This window comes from Drosophila innubila (assembly GCF_004354385.1).
Source record: "Drosophila innubila isolate TH190305 chromosome 2R unlocalized genomic scaffold, UK_Dinn_1.0 1_C_2R, whole genome shotgun sequence".
NCBI classification, from domain to species: domain Eukaryota; kingdom Metazoa; phylum Arthropoda; class Insecta; order Diptera; family Drosophilidae; genus Drosophila; species Drosophila innubila.
In genome coordinates this window covers 10,306,946-10,331,750 of record NW_022995374.1, presented here as the reverse complement: position 1 = coordinate 10,331,750, position 24,805 = coordinate 10,306,946, and the positions used below count along the sequence as shown (strand labels likewise).

Below are 24,805 nucleotides of genomic sequence, written 5' to 3'. Positions count from 1 at the left end.
CCTATTGTGAATTTAATTAAATGAGCGTATCGAAAGCTCACGCTCTTTTGCGCTCACTCTCTTGCGCTCACTCTCTTGCGCTCACACTCTTGCGCTCTCTGAACAGCTGTTTGCGGGCTTGCAAGCTTGACTCAAAAGCTGCGTCGGTTTCGTTGCAGTCGCTCAGTCAGTTGTTGATTGCGTTTCGTGCTGAGCAGTTGGATTGTAGCTTCGGTGGGAGGAGACGACGCGCGCTTGTGTGAACCGACAAAGACAGCCAATCGGGTGAAATCTACGACGAGAGCAGCAATAACAACTACAGCAATAATAACAGCAACATCAACAACGGGTCTCTTCTTTAATCAGTGCTCGTCGTTACGGTAATTCAGCGCACGCCAAAAGTGTACGAAAAATATATAGTGAGAAAATTGTAAAATAAATAATGTAAATCATACAAAGCGAAATGTAAATAAATGAGGCCAATCCACAAAAGAGAGTCGCGAATTATGGCACATGGTATATAAATATAGCAGCGGCCACAAAGGAAAGAAAAAGTGACAAACCAAAATCAAAATAAAAAGAACAACACAAGTTAACAGTATTTTCGTTGTTCTCATTGTTCTCGCTGTATTTCGGTGTTAATTGTGTTAAGATCTGTGAACTTACGACAGGTAAAAACCTTTAAAAGTAAACCAAAACCATAACCAAGTCAAAATTTAAACCAGTTGCGTTTGTTACACATTTCGCCAGTGCAGGAAAAAACTTTATACCTTATACTTTTCACTTGACCAAGTCGATGTCGCTGTAGATTTACGCATGCGCAACTGTCGTTAGTCTGGCTAAAGCTTTTCAGTTAGCTTTTACAGGCAGCTTGCAAAATCTGAGTTATGGTATGTCGTCAAGTTGTCAGTTGCTCAACCGATCAACTGATCAACCGGTCATGTTGTCAATTGGTCAACTTGCGGCTGTTTCACTTTTCCTGAAACCGTTTGTTTTTAGTTTCGACACGACATTCTAAAGCTATCTATTTCCCTCTCTCTCTCTCTCTCTTTCGCTCAGTGTGTTTCGTTATATTTTTCACTCTCTCACTCGATTGACGCTTGTCATTCAGTGTGGCATGCGCAAGACTTCTTTGGGCCTGGTTACGCAGCGCTTTCATTAGTTTTAGCCGCCTTTGGCATTTGGTCTGTTGTTTTCAGTCTTCTTGTGTTTTTAGTTTTCCGTTTTTGCTTCTATACCAATCGTGAGTTACTTATCTGCATACTTAATTAGCTAATGCTAACTATATAAATATAGGCCGTCTCCAGTCATGGCCATCAACTATCATAGCTTCCAGTTGACAGTTTCACACATTTTGACCACATTTCAGAGAATTACAATCTAAAAATGCAAGCAATCTTGTTATAATGGCACGTGACTGAAATTTCTTATAAACATTTGGCCTGACATTTGAATTATTGTGATTCTATTTGAGTAATTCTCTCTGAAAAAAAAGAAACTTTAGTCGTTTAATCAGGTTATGCATTTAATTTGCATGTGTGGGTGTGTCTCACAATTATTTAAAGAATTTAACACGTTTCTATAAACAAGAAGATGAAGCAGTGTGAAATATACTTTGAAAAATTATTCGATTTATTTACTTTATTTATTCATAATGTATGTATTTCCATAATATTAGTTAATAGTAGTAGAGTCCATATTTTTTGTCATCAGTGGAAAATTATGCGTCTGTCGTTTGCATCATCAAGAAAAGAAAATCACTTTCATTTTCTTTCACTCTTAATTATTATAAAACAAGAAAAGTTCATTTAAACATTACATGCAGCGTGACGACTGCACCGTTATTTAATACCAATAAAAAAAGCAACAACAAAACAGACAAAAAAACTAAAACAAGAGCTGCATAATCGAGTCACCGAGTGTAACTGTGGAACTGGGCCTCTTTTCGGTATTTAGCACATTTCTCCAAAAAAAAAAAACATTTTCAACTGGAAAAAAAAATAATAATATATTTTCTAAAGAAAGTGAAAGTTTTTTTTGGGTGCGATTGCGGTGCGGCCTTTTAGTGCGTGTTTGTTGTTGTTGTTGTTGTTGTTGTTGCCGTTGTTGTTGCTGGGCTCTTTTTTGGGCAAATGGATATGGCTTTTGAGTAATTGGCTACGCCCCCAGGGAGCGTGGATTGAATAAACAATAAAAGGTCTCCAGTTTGAGAACCCCAGAGCATAAGATGACGAGTATGTCAAATGTGTTTGGGTTTTGTCATAGGTTAAAGTTGCCTTTTGCTCTCAGATTTACGTGCTAACCTTGGCCAAACATCTTGACTGAAATTCGAAACTCGTTTCTTTTGTGTTGTTGGGAAAATTGACGTTTTCCCAGCGCCCAATGAACTCGATTTTGTAGTATTTGTTTGCCGTAGACACTTTCGATTTTCGCACAAAATGAAATCACAAATTGCAGAAACACAAAACAAAAATGTACAATAAAAAGTCGCGGGTTTTATTTTTATTTTTTTGCAGACCCTACTATACACTTATTTCTTATTACACACCATCTCGTTGACGATTTCACTCCATGTCCGAGGGGCCAATGTACTACCATCCCATGCTCCTCACACTCCCCATCTCCCCACCCCTCCACTCGATTCGCCTACCCCTTACAGCACGACGGGTCTTCTGTCTGACCGGGACGGAATGCCAATTACCAATTACCATGCGAGTGAGCAAATGCTGCGCGGCATTGAGACAAACCGACCCGACCGAGTCACCGCGACACCCGTCTCTGCCCCTGCCCCCAACACCTGTCCCTGCCCCTGCCCCTGCCCCTGCCTCTGCTCGTGCTTGGACTCGTGCGTTCATTGAAATTATGCATAATGGACGAGCACAATAAAAAGACACAAATGGTCTTAAGGTTATCTGACAGATGCCACAAACAAATCAATTTGTATACCGATCCAAGATCGGAACTATCATGTGACTCTCCCAGATGGCATTATCAAAGCAACAAGTTGTTGTTTACAAGCGGTTAAAGTTGGATTTTAAGCAATCTATATATTTTCTCAATTCAAAGTAATCAGAATTAACTACTTGACTATATTAGTATGTCAAGCGTGTGTTAATCAACTTATTAATTCGTTTTTTCCTCCAATTGATAAAAGGGTGTCTATCAAATCTAGTTAAAGCATTATTATTTTATTTGTTCACTTATTTAATTCAGGCAGTAGACTCAAGCAATTAATTTACTGATCAAGCTTTAAATGCGACACAAAATTGATTAATAAAAAATTAAATAATTATTTAAATTCAAAGGAGGAATCACATAATATACTAAATTAAAAATTTGAAAAAATCAATGAAATATAAATAAAAATTTAAATTCTGTGATTATGGAAAAATTTAAATTAATCCGAATTTTATGAAAAGATAATTCAACACATTAATACATAAATAAGCAAACGGATCATGTAAATATTAATTTCTTTTGTCCAAAAGTGACAGCTCTGAATTGTATTCTTATTAGAAAATTTCTAATGTATAATTTTAAAAGAATATCACGTATGTGCATGTTGTATTATTGTTTCATTTTCAATAAAAATAGCTTTACACTGACTGGCACATATGGGAAATTACAGCAATCAAAGGGGGAGCTTATAATTATAGTAAAATGAAACACAGTGCGAGTGTTAAGTAACAATTTATTAATAAACAATTATTCCCTTTTCTTTGTTACAAATAAATGTGACTAAAAGACGACTCTTTGACATTTGAATTATGCTGGTAGTATTGATATTTTACTCATACGCCGCGTTGTCCTGGCTATTCTGTGAGTCTTTGTTCTACACTTTTTGGGGTGCAAAATCAATTTGTCAATTTCTGTTTAGTGCGTACGTGCATTCATAGTTTGACAGCACTTAAAAACTCGTTAACTGCAACTGTCAGGCGTGTTTAAGCCACCCACAACACACACCCATTCACACACACAGTATGGTATGTCAGAAGATGTGTGTGTGTGCGGTTGCAATCAACCGTTAATGACCGTTATAGGGCAACTGCAACACTTTTGTTTAACTCGAATGATTTATGCGCTATTCGTTTGCATTTCTCTCTCGCGTTGTTGTTGTTGTTGTTCTTATACCCTGTTTATTTGTTTACTTAAACGAGTCAACAAATTTCCCGAAACGATAGTAAACTGCCCGCCTTATTTACAGCTTTTAGATAAAAATTTCTGCTTTATCAGCATCACTGAGGTTGAGTTTTAATTTAAATTCCAACTATTGCCAGTTCTTTTACTTCGTTCTCTTGTTTTCAGTTGATGTTGAATTGACATATTGATGCTGTGTTGTGTTGTTTATTTCTAGTTGTTGAATCTTGTTTATTTCAACTTTTTTCACAATTTTTGTTTTGCTTACACTCAAGTACTTATCAGCAAAATACATGTGATTGGGCTACCATATTATTGAAATATAAGTATTTTTTAATGAAATGTTAAGTAAATTTATGGACCAAATGATAAGGGAAAGATGCAAAGTGAATTCAGCTAAAATTGAAATATTGTTCCGAGTTCATTGCCCTTGTTTGCTATATATTAAATCATGCTTTACTTTTTGGCTAATAAATCGATTCCGAAACGTGTAAAAATAAAGATTAAATATAAATTTAAAGGTTTGAAAATTATGTTAATAGAAATTGCACATAATTTAAATTGTCATTCATTCTGGCCAATTATTTTCATTCAAATTCGTATAGATTCACCTCTGTTAAATGTATATAAATGTATATCTTTGATAATTAATTTAAATACATTTTAATGACAATTTTATGGACATTTTTATCATGAAATTATTCCTTGTGGGTATTTAGAGAATTACTGTAGTAATTTGAGTTTAATACTGTTTTTATGTATATTTTTATATATTTATCTTTTGTTTTATCCCACCTTTTACTCTCGTTCCATTTAAGGCAACAATTCGCATAAATTTTCGGGCGTTTTTGTGTATTTTTGTCTTAAGGAGTTTCAGATTGGAATATCATTAAATGTTGTTGAAAGATTGGTGATTCGATCGTAAATGAGGACACACACACACACACAAACACACTAATTTATATAGTATATAAACAAGTTTATCATAATAATGATCGTTCATATTTTATCGCTCCTTTTTTTTTATATCGTTTTACGTTTTTTGGTGTAACCAAATGTAGGTCAAGTGGGGCTACCTGTGTGAACCTGTGGCGGAGACGGGACAAGAGTAGGGGGCAGTGTCGGAGTTATGACACTGACAATGCCACAACATCTGTGGCACAGCCAGAGTCGGCAAATCTGCTGGCTCATTGCGGCACTTGTTGTCATTGCGGGCCTAACAGTTACCGATGGTAAGTGAAGCAAATGATTCAACAGCACCAAGAACAGCTCTAATCTCAAGCGTCTGTCCAACAGCTCTGCCCTTTCTCTATACGAATGCCAGGGCGCCCATCAATTGGACTCAGCCGGAGCTGGACGACTGGCCGATTGAGGAGCTGCCACGCAGCATAACGCCGCATGTGGAGCTTAAGTATCATCCGAATCGGACCAACAGTGAGCCCTCCGAGAGCGATGCCGAGTTCCTGGAGCGATTGCGGGCACTGAAAAGAAATCGAACCTCGGCACGAATGTTGTGGTATGATGCGGCAGCTGGCGATGGATTAACGTATCCTCCATTTGTGGACAAGGCGCTCAAGTTGTTTAATCTGAAGCAGGTGGCCTTTGAGATTGAGAACAGTGTCCTGTCGAAGGTGTCCTGCACGGCGTGCAAGGCAGGAGCTGGTCTGCTGCAGCACTACATCAAGTCCGGCAAAACGGAGGCGGAACTCATGAAGATGATTGCCCAGTACTGCACCAATTTAAGCATACAGAGTCCTCGGGTCTGTGAGGGCGTCGCCCAGCTCTTTGGCAGCGAGGTCATCTATGTGCTGCAGCGTGTCAATCTGGGACCGGACGAACTCTGCAGCTTCATCATTGGCGATGGCTGCGGCGATGTCTACAATCCCTATCACGAATGGGAGGTGATATTCCCGCCGGTGCCGAAGCCTCCGCGTCTCTCTGATCTGCCCATGCCCTTGGATGCGGCGCCCTTCTTCAAGGTTCTCCACATCTCCGACACTCACTACGATCCCCACTACGTGGAGGGCTCCAATGCGGACTGCAATGAGCCCCTCTGCTGCCGCCTGAGCAGCGGTCGTCCCGCCAATCCCAATGCAGCGGCTGGCAAGTGGGGGGATTACCGTAAATGCGATACACCCAAGCGAACGGTGGATAACATGCTCGCCCACATTGCCGAGACCCACAAGGACATTGACTATATACTCTGGACGGGCGATCTGCCGCCGCACGATGTCTGGAATCAGACGAAACAGGAGAATCTGGAGATCATCAAGGAGACGGTCAAGCAAATGACTGAGAAATTCCCCGGCATACCCATCTTTCCGGCCCTGGGCAATCATGAGAGTGCTCCGGTGAACAGCTATCCTCCGCCCTATGTCAACCAGGTAGATATATCCATCAATTGGCTCTATGATGAGCTCGATGTCCAGTGGCGTCGCTGGCTGCCACAGAGTGTGTCCCACACAGTGCGACGTGGCGCCTTCTACTCGGTCCTGGTGCGTCCTGGCTTCCGCATCATTTCCCTCAACATGAACTACTGCAACAACAAGAACTGGTGGCTACTTCTCAACTCCACGGATCCCGCCACGGAGCTGCAATGGTAAAAACAAATTATACTATCTAATATTTGATAATTTGTCTATAATTTCACATATAAGTAAAGAAAATTTCATTGTCGACGGGAAAACAAATCAAATTCGGGTTTTTTCGTCCAGCAAATTCTCTGCTTCGAGTCAAGGCGCTGAACACATTTGTGAAAATTGCTATAAAGTTGTTTTAACGCTCACTGTCCATCGCTGATTTAAAATTATTTAAATTATTCCGACCCAACAGAATCTATATACTAACAACTATATTACTTATATTTTTCTAGGTTCATTTATGAGCTGCAAAGCGCGGAGTTCTCAAATGAGAAGGTCCATGTCATTGGCCACATACCTCCAGGACATTCGGATTGCTTGAAGGTCTGGTCGCGTAACTTTTACAAGATCATCTCTCGATATGAGAGCACTATCACTGCCCAGTTCTATGGCCACACGCACTTTGATGAGTTTGAAATGTTCTACGATCCGCATGATCTAAGTATGTGGGAAACTACAATCTCATTAAATGACATTTGATTAATTATAAATGTTTTCTTATGTTTCTTGACAGCACATGCCAATAGCATAGCCTACATTGGACCCTCTGTGTCTCCCTACTATGATCTGAATCCAGGCTATCGCATTTACTACGTAAGTATATTAACTAACGATCTATGAGTTTTTTTTCTTATAACAAGCTCTTTTATTGTATTAGGTGGATGGTGATCATGATATGACGACGCGTTTGGTTATTGATCACGAGTCCTGGATCATGAATCTCAAGGAGGCGAATCTGTATGGTTACCCGATCTGGTATAAGCTATACACTGCCAGAGCTGCCTACAATATGAAGGCGTTGCGTCCCAGCGATTGGGATAAATTGCTCAATGAGCTGACCGACAATCAGGAATTGTTTGAGGCCTACTACAAGTATGAGAGAGTTACTCTAATCAGTTGTTTATATTTGTTTTTTAATCGAGAGTCTTTATTGATTAGAAATTACTGGAAGAACTCACCGGCTCGGCCCACCTGCGATGCGGAGTGCAAGAAGAGAATGCTGTGCGATTGCAAGAGCGGAAGATCACATGATCGTCGGCATTTCTGTGCAGATGTCGAGTCCAAGATCGATGAGGGATCTTCAAAGTCGTGGAAGTCGTGGTTCTATCGTGGACTCACCAACTCGTATGTATCGTTGAGCTAATGACATCTATGTGCTTGGTCCTTGTTCATTGTATTTGTATTGTTCTTGTCTAACTGTTTTTGGTTTTTGTTGTGGCTTTAAATAACTATTTTGTATACCTTTTAAATAATGCAATTACCTTTTATTTTACCTGATTTGGGTTTACACTTGCAACAGCGGGGAGGAGGTCACAACGGAGGACAACAGTAACTGGGGTGGATTGGATGTGGTGTTTGGTACATTGGGTTAAGGTGGCACTTTGTAAATATTTAGATATAAGATATACTTGGTTCAAGGTGTTATCCATAAATTCTGTTTAATTTTGTAAGCATCTGACAATAAATGATTATTCATTTACACTTCTCTCGCCAAATATTGCAACTCTCTTTCACAGCTATAGCCTGCTCTCATCTATAACTTATCTGCCCAAGTATCTGCTGGGCTATGGCTGAAATCCATCTCCATTTGGACCAAGTCAATGAGTCAACTGCAAGTCAAAGCGTATCGAATCAGTGCAAATTTCAACGCCTACATAATAAGTTTACTATGTGATAATTAGTACTTAAACTAAGTTAACTACACGTATATGTACTCTATGTTTATGTTTATGTTTATATTTACGCTCTACACTTATATAAATGTGTGTCCCATATTCCACCTCCCTGGCTCAGCAACCGACTGCCTCCAGACTCTTCAGCCCTCCATAATCACTGAGTCAATGAACAATAGTCATTAAATTAGTCGCGTCATCGTCATCATCATAGGTGTGGGCGAGGCAGGTGTGACAGTAGCCAGCCCATTAGGCTGCTTGAAAAGTACTCATCTCTGACGCCTGTTGCATGCAACTCAATGGAAACCATGGAACAAATTATTTGGTAGTCCTTTAAACAAATAATTAATTAGATTTAAGTTAGTTTTATTCATAAATAAAGTGCAATTAACTTAATGAGATTATATGTATATTGTTTCGATTCAAAATGTTATATTCAACTTTATTAATTTTAAGTTAAATTAATTCGTAAATAAAGTGCAATTAAATTTATGAAATTAGATATGTATTGTTTTGTTACTCGTTCTATGTAAACGAAATTTATAATTGAGCTTTGTTAGTTTCAAATCAAACGTAACGTTCGCTTTGTGGCAAAATAGTGTTGTGAAATGCCTTTAAGCTATTAGCAGCGCATGCGTTACAGAGATTTAACAGCGTCAGCAGTTTTAACATTAACAGCAACTGTTTATGTTACCAGCAGTTCGCTGTAGCGATTGAGCGGTGCGGTGAATTCCATACGGTAAGTACACGTATGATTTCAAAATTTGAATGATGTGGTGAGTTTCTTTTAACGGAAAAGAGCTAATTATTCTGTTAGTTTCATTGATTTATATTATTTTATAGGTGATTGTATCAAAGATGATTGAGCCACGGATATAAGAAGTTGATTAAAGGCTAAAGATTGAGATGATTATAATTTAAAAATTTTTGAATATTAAGATTTAGTTTTGAGAAAGTTATGGAACTTTTAATCTAGCAAAATTACGGTTATGCTTAACTGTGCTATATACTGTAATCTTAAATTGACTATCAATTTAAAATATTTAATATATATACATAATATTTATTAAATAACATCTGTATATCGTCAACTTTTCTTATCTATTAAAATAAATAATATAAATGTACAAATTTTTTTTGTAGGTTTAGTGCTAAGACAAATCTCAATACGTCTTATCAGTTTGAATTTATACAATATATTTTTTAATCTTACTTCAGCTCAGCTCAATTCAGCTACTTATATTTAGTTCACTTTCAGCATTTGCAAAGACGTGTCGTTCTATTATTTAGAAGTGGAAATTCCAAAAAGATGCAAGTCGTTTTGTTAAAATCATATTTGACGATAATGATTGTTGTTTTTGCAACTAAAGGAGCTTTTTCTGATACGGTAAGTTCAAAAATTAATTAAAAAATGCACTTCATAGGTGTTTCATTGACAAAAACCATTGCGAATATTACTTACTCGATTGTGGGTTTCTACAATAATTTGCCTAGTGATTATCGAAGGCTGATAAGCGCAGACATAGCTGGCCATAATCAGGCAGACTATCTGGCATTCATGTGACTCATTTGGTAAACACACTTTCGGCTTTTAGTTAATTTGCGATTGCGTTAGGAGGATGCCCCCTTTGTTGTGAGCAAGGACAATGGCAAATGGGCCAACACTATTAAACCACAATGCAAACCCAATTTGATTGCTCCAACAATGTATTTAGGCAGGCAGGAAGCGCAGAGTGCAAAGAGGACCGACAGGATTCACATTTACACTCACACTCACACTCACATTCACATGCACATTCACAAGTTGTTGTGTCAACCCGCTGCTTGGTTTTGCTTGAGTTGCGTGCGTGTTTTCCCGCATTGTAGATAAGACACGCAAAGCAGCGCAGTCAACGTCGAAGTCGACGTCGACGTCAGTGACAGCGTCAGCGTCACAATCAGATTCGACGTCGGCGTCGACGTCATCACCTTGTGACTGCCAATGCATGAGTGGGCGTATCACGCACATGTGTGTGTGTGTGTGTGAGGATGTGTGTGAATACCGGCATGCCCTGTGCTGCCCCGGCAGCTTGTCATTATCCCTTTGGCACACACACACGCATACATATACAAGCTGAGCAAGCAAAACAATTCCGTTTACATTTCCCACATTCCTCACACCCACACACACACACACACACATACACGCATTTGTGTGGCGTGCGCCGCTTTTTTGCTTTGCATACTTTTTGGGGGCGTCGCTGCTGGGAACCGCACACATGTGCGACAAACAAACAACAAACAAACAACAGCAACAACAGCAACAACAACAAACAATAACAGCAATGAAATGCGTGCAAATTTTTAGAAAAATATACAAACACATCAGAGAGTCGAGAATCGGGCATTATCTCATGCAGCAGGCACAGGACGATGCCGCTTAAATGGTGCTAAACATATATAAATTGTTGTTGTTGTTGTTGCTTTTTGTTGTCATTGTTGTCAGCATTGTTTGTTCTGTTGCTGCTGCCACGTTGAAAAATATATTTGCAATCGACAAAGCGCAAGAGTTTATTCTTAGCTTAACCCATAACTAACAAACACTTTTTCCAACTGAATAATGAGATTCACTTAAAAATAATAAACATAAATATTATGCTAATTTCCGCAATAATAAAATGTATGTTTGATACCGTTATAAGGTAATAAAAGAATAATATAGTCGTTGTAATTCTAAAAGGAGAATTAAATTCAGGTTTTATTAAATTTGAGCTCCGTATTGAACTGTTACTAATTTTAATAAATTCCAACACAGTTTTGTCAAAAATCAAAAGAACTGGACTCGGAGTGTGCATCCTATTGCTATAGGGTCAGTAAGCCACTGATCCAAATGGCACCCGAGTGTTATGGCAAGGATGCAGAGATAATCAAACTCAAGGATCAGTTGGCAGAGCTAAACAAAGAGAAGGCAGTTTGGCTAGAAAAGCAATCACAATGTAAAGACCAGCTTAAACTGATTTCAGATATGACAGAAATGAAGGCAAATATCGAAAGCCTAACAACTCATTTAAAAAAAATAGATGGGAAGATAACTCAAGCAACTCCAATTGCTATACAAAGCAAACAAACAGAATATCCAAAAATCAACGTAGTAGAGAAAACACAAGAACAACAAGACGGTGAATATTCTTATTCGGATAATTGTGAAAACTCAGTGGGCATTCGAAGAATTCAAGTCAAGGGCATAGCTGAACCTTTCCAAGTATTCTGTGAAAATATAACATCGGATTTCCCCTGGATTGTCATGCAAAGACGAGTTAGCCGATCTGTTGATTTCAATAAGAACTTTATAAGTTTTACCAATGGCTTCGGGGATATCGAAGGCAACTATTTTATCGGCTTGGAGAAAATCCACAGACTTACAAGCACGCAGCCCTATGAGTTGTATATACACTTGGAAAGTTTTCAGGGTTTTATTGGCTATGGCCGATATAGTTACTTCAAAATAGCCAGCTTACAGAACAACTATCGATTAATGGAATTGGGAACATTTTCGGGAACTGTATTTAATGCAATGTCGGAGAATTTGAATGCTAGGTTTTCCAATTATGAAAAGGATTTTGATACGCATTATAGGTTTCATTGCGCTAAAATGCAGGAGAGTGCGTGGTGGTTCAACACGTGTCCATCGTCTAGGTAGGTTCTTTATCATACGATAACAGTTGAACAAATGAATAACTGTAATTCTTTAACTCTTAGCAATCTGAACGGACGTTATTCTGACTTTGAAATTGATAACGCTCAAGGCATTTGGTGGAAAGACTTTAGCGAGGGTCACACTCTGAAATCTGTGAAAATGCTTATAAGGCCAGCACATTAAATTCGTATAATAAATCATATGCTTATTCATTCATTTCTATGAAAACTAATACCAATTCGAATATTATACAACTAATTTTTATCTAACTGTTTTTTTGAAATTTAATAAATGCAAATCTAATATTTTATTCATTCAAATTATTTCTTTTATGCAGTTTTGTCATGAATCTAGGAAACTGGATTCCGTGTGTGCTTCCTATTGCTATAGGGTCAGTAAACCTCTATTTCAAATGGCACCCAAATGTTATAGCAAGGATGCCGAGATAATTAAGCTCAAGGATCAGTTGACAAAGCTAGCGAAACAGAATGCAGTTTGGGAAGAGAAGGCATCGCAGTTTGAAAACCAGATGAAGCTGGTTTCAGATATGGCAGAAATCAAGGCAAATGTTGCCAATCTTCAATCAAACAGACAAGTTGATAGCAACAATTTAAAGCAAGTAACCGACCAAATAAATGCTTATCTCAGTATAAACAATATTCAAAACTCCCTGAAGTCCGGCGATGCGATCAATAAAGCACAAAACCAGAAAATTAATGGTTTGCAAACCAAACAAGGATCTGTTCAGAATAAACCAGACTATAAAATACTTGAATCCACAGAGAAAAATGCACAATATTTAGATAATTGTGGAAACTCTTCGGGTATTCAAATGATTCAAGTTTCGGGCATTTCCGAACCATTCGAAGTGCTATGCGATAATATAACAATGGATTTCCCCTGGATAGTCATTCAAAAACGAGTTAGTAGAGACCTCGACTTCAATAGAAATTGGCAAGATTACGCTAACGGCTTTGGCGATGTCAATGACAATTACTTTATGGGTTTGGAAAAGATCTATTATCTGACAAAAACACAGCCTTACGAGCTATATGTGCACTTGGAAAGCTTTAAGGGTCAGACAGGATTTGCCCGCTATAGCTACTTCGTTTTAGGCAGCTCCAGGGATCAATGTCGCATACAGAGTCTCGGGATATATACTGGAAATGCGGGAAATGCAATGTCAGATATACTAGATAAACGATTTATAACTCCCTATGACAGCAACCGGGGAGGCTGGTGGGAATCTAATAATTGGTAAGTAATGCCCAAATTTGCATAAATCACATTAATTGTATTTATTTTTATTCAAGCAATCTGAATGGACGCTATTCTGACTTTGAGATTAGCAATACTCATGGAATTTGGTGGAAGAAATTTAACGAAGGTCGCACTCTCAAAACTGTAAAAATGCTTATAAGGCCAGCGCGCACTTAAATGAATATTAATAATAAAATTAATATTGATATTGATATGAAAATTGTGAGTGCTTGAATTAATTATCTTGTTGTTAATGGGTTAAAGCGCAGATATAAAACTGATTTTAGGATCTCATTTGAATGCCGTAACACGTTTTTAAATAAATGAACGCATTCATTATTTTAGCACGCATAAATCGCTAAGCTGTCGATGTCGATTGCAATGTATTTTTTTTTTTTTTTGTCTTCTTATGGCCACGCCCACTTGCCACACACACACACACACACACACACACACACACGCCCAAACGCTTTTATTAGCTACGCATAATTGCTGCGTCAATAAAGTTGCTGTCGTTGCTGTTGCTGCTGTTGTTGTCGTTGCTCCGAACTTGGCACATGGACACGGACACGGACACGGACATGAACATTGTGCCGCGCGTGACCCGACAACATAACGACATTTAAGTAGCCACCACAGCTGTGGACAGTGGACAGTGGGTGTGGCTGGTTGCCGATGTAGCTTAACCATGTTTGGCAACATGTTACAAAAAATTGATGCGACTGTTGTTGTCGTTGCAGCTGCACACACAGCAACACAGCACACAGCAACACAGCAACACTATTTATTGCTGGTAAAAAACCTTGTCAAATATTTGCCAAAATTTATTGACGACTCGTTTAACACGGCGTATGCGCAATGTCCCTAGCGCTGCCGTTTAGAGTCGTTTGTTGTTGTCAATGCCACAGCAGCAACAGCAACAGTAATAGTAACAGCAACAGCAACAGCAACAATCAATCCCCAATCCCTGCCCCAGCAGAGAAGCACTCGAGAACCTCGTGCTGCATTTGATAGCTGACTGAGCAGCAGCAACAACAATGAGACACGCTGCTGTTGCTGCTGTTGCTGCTGTTGTTGTTGCCGTGTAAAACGCAAAAGAAAATTATATTTAATTACTCAAGCAAAAGCATGACAACTGCAAACGTCGACAGTCAGACAACAGGACATTGGATCGAGACGTGGCAGGGACTGGAGCAGTGGCTCGCAGGGATGCAGTCTGCCCGGGGTACTGTCAACTTGTCAGCAGCAGGCGCCAATGCCAAGCTGGTCAGCATTCTTTAAAATATATATTTAAATTGTTGAAATAAATATATATATGCTTAAGAGCGAGAGGAGAGCTGGAGGAGAGCTGGAGTATAAAGTTCATAGGCGTTGCAAGCAGGCGCTGCAGTTGGCAGCGCTGTCAGCGACTAAACAAAAGCCACAAAAACAAGTACAATTTGTTTGGGGGCAGAATGAGAAAGACTGAGAGAATCGTAGAATTTTTTTGGCACTGAATTATAGTGTATGCTTGTGCTTACACTGGATAAGATAACATCATATCTGTATCCATAGTTTGATATTTGCTGGCGTTGCCTTGTGTTGTCAATCAATTCTTATCAATTTATTGTTGTTAATTGTCGAAAAATGAGATCATACTGTGCGATAAGATAAGTCGAAAAATTGGATAATGTTGTGTTATTGACAGCAATTACATTTGTTCTTAAGTCATCATTTTGTAAGCACTTATAATCAGATAATTATTTTAAATATTTTTATACGCTTGTTATTTATTAATTACCTTACAACTCTTTTCTTCGTTTTCATATGTTTTCCAATCAAACACATGTACTCGAAGTTGATTGCTTTGTCATATTCAAAGGTCCTTTTTAGAGAATCCATCAAAATAAGTTTGCAGGAATACAATGCTAATCTCAGCTGAGTTCTCTGCTGTTGTTGTCCAGTTTCTCAGATCTCATCGACATACTTCAATTGTTCACATGGCACATACTATTCCCCCTCTTCTCCCTCTTCTCCAACACACCTCACCTGTCCCACCGCCTGTCACTTGTATAAAACCGCAAGGCAATAGAACAGAGAGTAGAATAGAAAAAAAAAATAGGAAATCATAGAAGAAGTAGATAGAGATAGAGACTGAGAAAAAGAAAGAGAGGATAGAAAAAATCTCAGCTGCAAATGACTTGTATGCCATTGAGATAAACCCAAAATTATTTATTTTTACCATAAACTCGTAAAGGACTTTTGGCTTTGCCATTGTTGGCTAGTCGCATGTGAGTCTCTGTGTGAGTGTGTGTGTGTGTGTGTGTTGCTGGCATTTTGTATATGTAGTTGTATTTGTATTTGAGCTTTCAACACCAACAGCAGCAACAGCAGCAGCAACAACAACAATCACAATGGACAATGGCAACTAACTACAATTCCGTAGGCAATTAATTTAGCTGGAAAAACCAAAAATACAAAACATATTCACACACACACACACCCAAACACACACACATAGTCATGCACACACGTGGCTGAAATATAAAATGGCGGCACAGTCGCTGCCAACGTCGTCAGTCACTTGCAAAAAAAAAAAACACAAAAAAAAAGCGGCGAAAAATAAAAGAAAACTTGAATGGAAATTCAATTGAGTGACATGAAAATGGAATTTTTCATATTTTGCTGCTACTGCGGTTGTTGTTGTTCCTGTTGCTGTTGTTGTTCCCGTTGCTGTTGTTGTTGTTGTTGCCAGCAACTGCTGCTGAGTTGAGGCAAAGAGAAGCGAAACGTTTTGGCTGCCAGGCACATCACAAACACAAATTGCTGCTGCTTCTATTGTTGTTGTTGTTGCTGTTGCTGTTGTTGTTGTCGTTGCTGTTAGCCGCAATAATAGTAAAAACAACAACAATCAGCTAGCGAACCAGCCACAGCAGCAGGCGACTCACACACAATCGCAGCGAACACAGCAGCAACATCAGATTCTACTCTCTTCCCCCCTCTCTTTTCACTCTCTCTATCTCGCTCTCTTTCTCTGTATACTTCCCCCCAAAAAAACGTTTGCGTCTGACATTTTCATAATTAGGTATTCAAAATCTTTAATAACGGTTACTCTTGCTGCTGCTGCTGCTGCTTCTGTTGCTGCCAGTTGCCATTGCTGCTGTCGTTGCTGTCGCTGCTGTTGTTGCTGTTGTAGCTCGAGCTGTTGCTCAGACACAGACACACGCGTTTTTCTTAAACGCTTTTTTGTTGTCCTTGTATTTTAGTTTGGTTTTTCTGCGCTCGTTGTTGTTGCTAATGTTGCCACAAGTTTTTGTGTCTGTGGGGCATAACTCGCAGCAACACACACACACACACACATATACACACACATTTAGAGTTTGCCTGATGGGTTTTGGCCAACATGCTGCTGTGACTGTCTGTAGGTTAAGCAAATGTCTGTCTGTCTATAGAGAACGGCAGTAGATGTTGCAAGTGGCAGCAGCAACATCAGCTGGCAAATTTCCTTTGAGTATTGCAATTATGTGACAGCTTTTCGCAACTTTGGTTATTTCTATGATTTTACAGTTTCAAAAAGACATTTCTTTAACACCACGTAGCCAACCCTTTAATTTAAGCTATGCTCAATTTTTAACTAATTACTTAGTGAAACTTACTAAATCTATATCAGTCAATAAAGAATTTTTCTTTTAAAATTTATACATTTATTTTAAGTTGATAAAATAAAATTGGGCATTGATAATTTCATTAATTGTTTAAATAAATTATAAATAAATTAAAACTAAAAACTGGGAGGACAAATGTTCAAAAGTCTGGGGTATACAAAATATGTTAAAATGTATTTGAAAACAGTTTTGCTCATTAAACAAATAAATATAGATTCACTCAGTAGTTTGCGGAATACAATAACTTCTTGGTACATCTGCCTGCCACTGTCCTTGTCAAATCCTTTTGCATTGTCCACACTTCAATTGCCGTCAGTGGCAGCGACGCAGGATCCCCTTTCCTCTCCTGACTAAAGGACTAAAGCATCCTCAGGTCGCCTGTCACTGACGGTGACAATTTTTACGCGTCTTCTTGGACAGGACGACCGCTGAGCAGAACGACCAGCAGGACATTAATTGTAAGTCGGATTTCTCACTGAAATAATTGTTGAATATTATATAATTCTTTTTCAAATCAAATTCATTGAATAACCGGATATGATCATAACCATATAATTTGTTATCATTTGGTTTGATAAAACGTTATTGTATTTAACAATTGAAATTTGAATGGCAATTCCCAGGAAATTCCATCTTATAATGAATCATTTCTAAATTTGTTGGCTGATTAAGATTGATAAAGCTCGAGTAGGATGTCTACTTTCACGACTGTCTAAACTGTTCGCAAATCAACAAATTATCAACATTATACTGTACTTTACCTTTTCCAGTACCCAATCGCATATTCTATCTGGCATTAACCTCTTATCGAATTTCGTATGAACAAATACTTAAATTAGATAACCGCTTATTGATTTACAGGCTCGTTACTCATAACTCAACAATACAGTTCACCGTGCACTCCCTAGTTACAGTGAGATATGATAATCATTATTGAAACTTATTTAACGGCACATGTACACTGAAAGATTTTTCAAATAATTCGCTTAACTTTTTGAATAGTGCATTAAATGAACGTTTATAAAATAGTTTAAAAATAAATTTAATTAATAAAAGCAAATCAAAACGAAGTCTTCAAATTATCAATATAATTGCACTTAAGGCTTCCTATTAGTTCTCTTTGATTTTTTTCTTCGAGTGTATTTTTATTGTATACTACAAAAAAAATAATAAAGGTAAAATCGATAAGAGATAAGCGCAGATATCTTCAGTATTTAAGTCGATTTATTTGCTCTTCTGAATCAGTTGCTCAACGGATTCCGAAAAGTAAAGTTCTCAAAAAACAAAATATGAACACTAAAATATCAGTTGTGTTGCTTCTGCTGGTCGGTTGCTCTCTTCAGCGGGTTTACTCAGAGGATACGACTCCGGCTCCGACTCCGACTACGAAACCGACAGGAGATACCACGGTTTCGGATGCTCCGACAACGGTTACTCCGCCATTTTCCACATGTCCCGCATTCGCCGGAAAACCTGTCGATCTGAAAGCTGTAAGTATAAAGCGAATTAAATCCTCACCACGGAATTCACATAATCATTTCACATTTCAACGCTCAGATCTCTGGTGATTGGTATGAAGCTGGACGTGCCCCCGATGTGGATGTCAGCCAGTGCCTGAAATATACTCTTCCCTCCACCCCCAATGCTAACAGTAAACTCGAAGTGCAGCTGGAGTTCGTGAACACCGCCGACAATAAATGGGATCACATGAAAGAGACTGGTCTGCTGCCTTGGGATGCCAACGCCCAGAATGGCATCTTCAATTGGAACGCTGGCGAGACCGTTCAGATACCTGTCACTTTGAAATTGGTGGACACCGATGCCAAATCATATGCCTTTGTCTGTGGCTACACAGGAGTCGCGCCCACGCCAATCTTCAAGGTTCTGACTCGCAAGCGTGAACTCAGCACGGAGGACAAGAATAAAGTCCAGGAGCAATTCAATACTTTTGTACCAGTTACAAAATTGATCTGGGTTGAGCAGTCAGAGGCAAAATGCAACTCTGCAATGCGATCAGCTGGTGGATTCATTGTGGCTCTAGCTTTGGTTCTGCTTATCCGCCAAAGAAACCACTAAAATAGGAATGGATGTTTTTTAATAAAGGAGTTTTGAGTTTAAATGAAATTATAAATAAATTATTAAATTAGTTCAAGAAGCAAGATATTAAGTGTCAATTATAAAATATATTGTGTTTTCAATATAAGAAATGTAACAAATTTATAAATAAGACGATGTTTGTGTAATACATAATTCAATAAAACTTAAAGAAATTAAACAAATAGTGTTTATATTGCTTAAAAATCTAATATCGATATTTGACTCCTTTTGTCTGTTGCAACTGATTGCCTTAGATTGAAAAAATTCAAACTTGTCTTCGATTTTTCATTTAAGGATTTAAGTTTTGTGTGTCACAAATCTACTTATTTTTGAGTTGATTTTATCAGCTATTTCCAGTGTTTCGCCAATACAATAAAGAACTAAAATTTTAGATGCCTTTGAGAATTGGATAATACGTAGTTCAGAATTGTACATATGTATAATGTTTAAATTTTTAATTAAAATAAACTTTTAGTTATTTTTATTTATTTTGAATTAATAAAGATATAACAAAAATTAATAATTTTTGAAGTACTAAATTAGTATAACAGGAAATTTGAATTATTAGTGAACATTACGACTATCCGTTGACAATTTCTAGAAGTGTATCTTTATTGCTTACTAAAAAAAATGAGCAATAAAAGTGAAAACGATAAGAGATAAGCAATAAGCTATAATCGCACTATTGAGGTCGATTTATTTCCTGTTCTGAGTCAGTTGTTCAACGGATTCCGGAAAGTATAGTACTCAATATTTAAGTATGAACAAAAAAATGTCAATTGTGTTGCTTCTGCTGGTCGGTTGCTCTCTCCAGAGAGTTACCTCACAGGATCCGACTCCGACAAGTGCAACTCCGACAACAGTTAGCACAGCTCCGACAACGAAAGCTCCATTTTCAACATGTACCACATACGGCGGAATGCCTGTCGATCTGAAAGCTGTGAGTATAATAAAAAGAGAGTTCTATTCCCACAGCAGAATTCTTACTAGTCCATTTGTAATATTTAGCTTTCGGGCTATTGGTACGAGGTTGCACGTTCCCCCGATTTGGATGAGAGTGTATGCCAGAATTATACCTTTCCGGCCAGCCCCAATGCGGATAATAAGCTCGAAATACAGACGGAGTACGTAAGCACCGACGACAATAAACGGGAACCCATGAAAGAGTCAGGTCTGTTACCCTGGGATTCCAACTCTCAGCATGGCATTTTCAATTGGAATATTGGCGAGTCCGTTCAGATGTCTGTCACCTACAAATTGCTCGACACCGATGCCACATCATATGCACTATTCTGTGGCTACATTGGCATCGCACCCGTGCCCCTTTTCAAGGTTCTGACACGCAAGCGAGAGCTGATTACGGAGGAGAAAAATAAGGTGCAGCAGAAATTCAACACTTTTGTTGATAAACAATTGATCTGGATTGAGCAGTCTGATGAAAAATGCAACTCTGCAATGCGATCAGCTGGTGGATTCATTGTGGCTCTAGCTTTGGTTCTGCTTATCCGCCAAAGAAACCACTAAAATAGGAATGGATGTTTTTTAATAAAGGAGTTTTGAGTTTAAATGAAATTATAAATAAATTATTAAATTAGTTCAAGAAGCAAGATATTAAGTGTCAATTATAAAATATATTGTGTTTTCAATATAAGAAATGTAACAAATTTATAAATAAGACGATGTTTGTGTAATACATAATTCAATAAAACTTAAAGAAATTAAACAAATAGTGTTTATATTGCTTAAAATCTAATATCGATATTTGACTCCTTTTGTCTGTTGCAACTGATTGCCTTAGATTGAAAAATTCAAACTTGTCTTCGATTTTCATTTAAGGATTTAAGTTTTGTGTGTCACAAATCTACTTATTTTTGAGTTGATTTTATCAGCTATTTCCAGTGTTTCGCCAATACAATAAAGAACTAAAATTTTAGATGCCTTTGAGAATTGGATAATACGTAGTTCAGAATTGTACATATGTATAATGTTTAAATTTTTAATTAAAATAAACTTTTAGTTATTTTTATTTATTTTGAATTAATAAAGATATAACAAAAATTAATAATTTTTGAAGTACTAAATTAGTATAACAGGAAATTTGAATTATTAGTGAACATTACGACTATCCGTTGACAATTTCTAGAAGTGTATCTTTATTGCTTACTAAAAAAAATGAGCAATAAAAGTGAAAACGATAAGAGATAAGCAATAAGCTATAATCGCACTATTGAGGTCGATTTATTTCCTGTTCTGAGTCAGTTGTTCAACGGATTCCGGAAAGTATAGTACTCAATATTTAAGTATGAACAAAAAAATGTCAATTGTGTTGCTTCTGCTGGTCGGTTGCTCTCCAGAGAGTTACCTCACAGGATCCGACTCCGACAAGTGCAACTCCGACAACAGTTAGCACAGCTCCGACAACGAAAGCTCCATTTTCAACATGTACCACATACGGCGGAATGCCTGTCGATCTGAAAGCTGTGAGTATAATAAAAGAGAGTTCTATTCCACAGCAGAATTCTTACTAGTCCATTTGTAATATTTAGCTTTCGGGCTATTGGTACGAGGTTGCACGTTCCCCCGATTTGGATGAGAGTGTATGCCAGAATTATACCTTTCCGGCCAGCCCCAATGCGGATAATAAGCTCGAAATACAGACGGAGTACGTAAGCACCGACGACAATAAACGGGAACCCATGAAAGAGTCAGGTCTGTTACCTGGGATTCCAACTCTCAGCATGGCATTTTCAATTGGAATATTGGCGAGTCCGTTCAGATGTCTGTCACCTACAAATTGCTCGACACCGATGCCACATCATATGCACTATTCTGTGGCTACATTGGCATCGCACCCGTGCCCCTTTTCAAGGTTCTGACACGCAAGCGAGAGCTGATTACGGAGGAGAAAAATAAGGTGCAGCAGAAATTCAACACTTTTGTTGATAAACAATTGATCTGGATTGAGCAGTCTGATGAAAAATGCAACTCTGCAATGCGATCAGCTGGTGGATTTATTGTGGCTCTAGCTTTAGTTCTACTTATCCGCCAAAGAAACTTCTGAGAGAGGAGAGTATATTTTTGTATAAAGTAACCACTTTTAATATGAAGTTTGAGTTTAATTTAAAAAAAAATGATTTAATTAGAAAAAAAATCGATATAATAATATAATATTTTTATGTGCTTATCTGCTTTCAATATAGCAAATATCGTTTCCGTGCTCATAAATGGAAATAACTGTTATCGGTCCAACTAGTTGTAAAGTTCTGGCGCATGCCTTTATCTAATCTTTCAAAAGAAATAAAGAATTATTATTTAGGTGTGTTAAACAAGTCTCTACGGATTTTTGACAACTACGTAAAAATCTATCGAAATATTATCGGTTTTCCTATAAAAGATTTAATTTGTCGTATATATTTTTGGAGTTTAAAAAATGAGCTAGCATAATTCTATTTTAAATTTAAAGAAAACTTTTAAATGTTGTTTACTTATTGCAATAAATAAATGCATCTGAAATATATATAGGTATAATTTGTGTTTTTACTCAATATAAAAATTAATTTTCGGTGGTTCAATAAATATATCAAATTTTGAGAATGCTGACAATAAGTTTGTTGTTGCTTTTGGGTTTTTTAGACATGCCTGAACATCCAACTCATATGAGTATTTTTTTATACAAACTTTAGTGACTTTTCGGTATGCTTTTCTCATTCTTCCTAAAATTCGATACTCTAAAATAGATGACCAACCATTTTAAGGACGCCACAGGTGGAAGCCAACATAAGATGACTTCGCATTTGGCAATTGATGAGTGTGGGGAGAACATGGCTAATGTTTAGGTTGTGGCAGTGAGGCACATAAACAAATTTACACCCAAGCTCAACACTCTACATTCAAAGAGGCGTTTCCAAGCATTTGGAGGATGTGTTATCTGCTCGCACTCAGTTGCCAGTTGTCTGTTGGGCTAACTGAACACCACCCGAGCACCACCCACAGTGCGGGCTTATTATCAAAAGTCAGTCAATGCCGCGTCACACACACTCGCACACACACACACACACACATACTATACAAACAGCTTCATTTTGACCTGCTGCCCTAAAGGGGAGTTGGCTTGCGAGAGGGGGTGGTGTGTGTGTGTGTGTGTGTGTGTGAGGCTGGAGGTGGGTTGGTTTGGCTGGAGTTGAGTTGCTAAATTGGCGCTGAGTAAACAACTTCTTTATCGCCACGATACACGCCGCAGTCAGATAAATACGAGCAGCGGACGGTGGAAGCTGAAGTGGCAGGTAGCAAGAGGCAGGAGCTGCTAAAAGAGATTTCGCATGTGCTACAACTGTCATCTATAAATTTTTATTTAAAATAAAAATTAATAATTCAATTATGCGTCAAGAATAAGGCAAACATTTGCAATTGGCCATTTGGTAACGGTCTCACTCAGTGCTCAGTACTCGTCTCACAGTTCTCAGTTGCCAGTTCCCAGTTCTCTTGTCTCCATGCTCGGTTCTCAGTTGCCGAATGCCGAGTCTCGGCCTGGTCACAGCTGTGTGTATGTTTGTATGGCAGCCAAATTGCCGTGATTTCATTCAATTTGTCGCAGCGGCAGCAGCAGCAGCAGAGGCAGCAACAAATGTTGCCACTTGCTGCCCAAATTGTTTTCGTTGGGGTGATTGAAACCCCCGCTCTCCGCAGCTTGTGCAAAATGCGCATAAAAAAATGCTGCTGCTGCTGCTGTGTCCAATGCCCACAGCGGCTGTTCCGTCAATACGAAGTGGCACACCTTTTGTGCCCCGCTTCATCCCTCATCCCCCCTCATACGCCCATCGACTACGTCATCTGCCTGCTGTGTGCCAATGCACAATTGTTGTTTGTATGAGAAAATCTCGCCTAATGGCGTTTTACATTATTTGCCGCCTGATGCCAGAACCAACTGTTACCACAGCAAGAGAAAGACAGAGAGAGAGAGGTAGAGAGAGAGAAAGAAGCTGCAGATGGAGATGAAGACCAAGACCGAGACCGATACTGAGACTGAGACGTAGACCAGGACAAGAGCCATAGACTGTTGTAACAGAAGTTGCCGGCTACATAGATTTCTGCCTCTTTTCCAACTCCTCTACTTGCCAGCTTCCCATCTTCTTGCCCCTTATTCAGTTCGCAATGCGCTACGCCAAAGTTTGTGGTTAGGGTGCATTGGTTTTACTTTGCGGCAAGTACTGTGAAACTCTGGATTGTGGCACTGTGGACTGTGGGGTGGTCTAAATTGTGGCCAAGCAGCCGAAAGATGAATGGCCACTTATTGCCAAAGCTGTTTGTGCTCAAGTTCAGATGGTCAACTCTGATGGCCATTGTTGAGATATTGAAATGTAACTGCAACTATGCCATAATTTGGATTGATGCAGAGTTAAGTGTTTATTGATTGAATAGTGTTATTAGTGTCATTGTTATTAACTGGTATTAACTGACACTTCATTTAATTTTAATAGACTAATGTAAAAGTTTTCCTATTAATTTAGAATTTAAAATTAAATTAGCAAATTTAGTTATAAACAGCTAAATAAAATAAAATTATTTATACAATCTAAATTTACAATTAAAATTATAAAAATAAATTGTCAACTCTAGAGAATTTCAGAACAAGTTTGTATAGAAATTGGTTAGTTTTTATAGTGATATAAATATTATTTTATATTTACAGCAAACTGTGCT

At 38.1% G+C, this 24,805-nt stretch overlaps 6 protein-coding genes across 7 annotated transcripts; all 6 read left to right on the top strand.

Annotated features, from left to right (window-relative positions):
• The first annotated feature begins 173 nt into the window (after positions 1-173).
• On the top strand, positions 174-8,832 carry LOC117784283 (sphingomyelin phosphodiesterase). 2 transcript variants are annotated; one of them, XM_034621979.1, is made up of 8 exons: positions 174-650; positions 5,178-5,348; positions 5,413-6,715; positions 6,989-7,197; positions 7,270-7,349; positions 7,414-7,628; positions 7,695-7,880; positions 8,273-8,832. In XM_034621979.1, the coding sequence occupies exons 2-8, from the start codon at positions 5,246-5,248 to the stop codon at positions 8,328-8,330; spliced, it is 2,154 nt and encodes a 717-aa protein (XP_034477870.1). In that variant the 5' UTR covers positions 174-650; positions 5,178-5,245; the 3' UTR covers positions 8,331-8,832. The 2 variants fall into 2 exon arrangements, with proteins under 2 accessions (XP_034477870.1, XP_034477869.1); XM_034621978.1 differs by lacking the exon at positions 8,273-8,832 and adding an exon at positions 8,056-8,234.
• An 873-nt stretch (positions 8,833-9,705) lies between these two features.
• LOC117784030 (angiopoietin-related protein 7-like) lies at positions 9,706-13,576 on the top strand. Its single transcript, XM_034621626.1, has 3 exons — positions 9,706-9,815; positions 12,442-13,361; positions 13,418-13,576. The coding sequence occupies exons 1-3, from the start codon at positions 9,738-9,740 to the stop codon at positions 13,539-13,541; spliced, it is 1,122 nt and encodes a 373-aa protein (XP_034477517.1). The 5' UTR covers positions 9,706-9,737; the 3' UTR covers positions 13,542-13,576.
• LOC117784031 (angiopoietin-related protein 7-like) lies at positions 11,246-12,414 on the top strand. The gene is made up of 2 exons (XM_034621628.1): positions 11,246-12,103; positions 12,167-12,414. Exons 1-2 carry the CDS (start codon positions 11,298-11,300, stop codon positions 12,285-12,287), a joined length of 927 nt encoding a protein of 308 aa, XP_034477519.1. The 5' UTR covers positions 11,246-11,297; the 3' UTR covers positions 12,288-12,414.
• Positions 13,577-18,243: 4,667 nt separating the features above from the next.
• On the top strand, positions 18,244-19,167 carry LOC117783844. The gene is made up of 2 exons (XM_034621394.1): positions 18,244-18,498; positions 18,566-19,167. Exons 1-2 carry the CDS (start codon positions 18,298-18,300, stop codon positions 19,082-19,084), a joined length of 720 nt encoding a protein of 239 aa, XP_034477285.1. The 5' UTR covers positions 18,244-18,297; the 3' UTR covers positions 19,085-19,167.
• Positions 19,168-19,819: 652 nt separating this feature from the next.
• LOC117783845 lies at positions 19,820-20,712 on the top strand. Its single transcript, XM_034621395.1, has 2 exons — positions 19,820-20,045; positions 20,114-20,712. Exons 1-2 carry the CDS (start codon positions 19,866-19,868, stop codon positions 20,627-20,629), a joined length of 696 nt encoding a protein of 231 aa, XP_034477286.1. The 5' UTR covers positions 19,820-19,865; the 3' UTR covers positions 20,630-20,712.
• Positions 20,713-21,564: 852 nt separating this feature from the next.
• LOC117782891 lies at positions 21,565-22,166 on the top strand. The gene is made up of 3 exons (XM_034619988.1): positions 21,565-21,585; positions 21,652-21,771; positions 21,843-22,166. The coding sequence occupies exons 1-3, from the start codon at positions 21,565-21,567 to the stop codon at positions 22,164-22,166; spliced, it is 465 nt and encodes a 154-aa protein (XP_034475879.1).
• Positions 22,167-24,805: the final 2,639 nt, after the last annotated feature.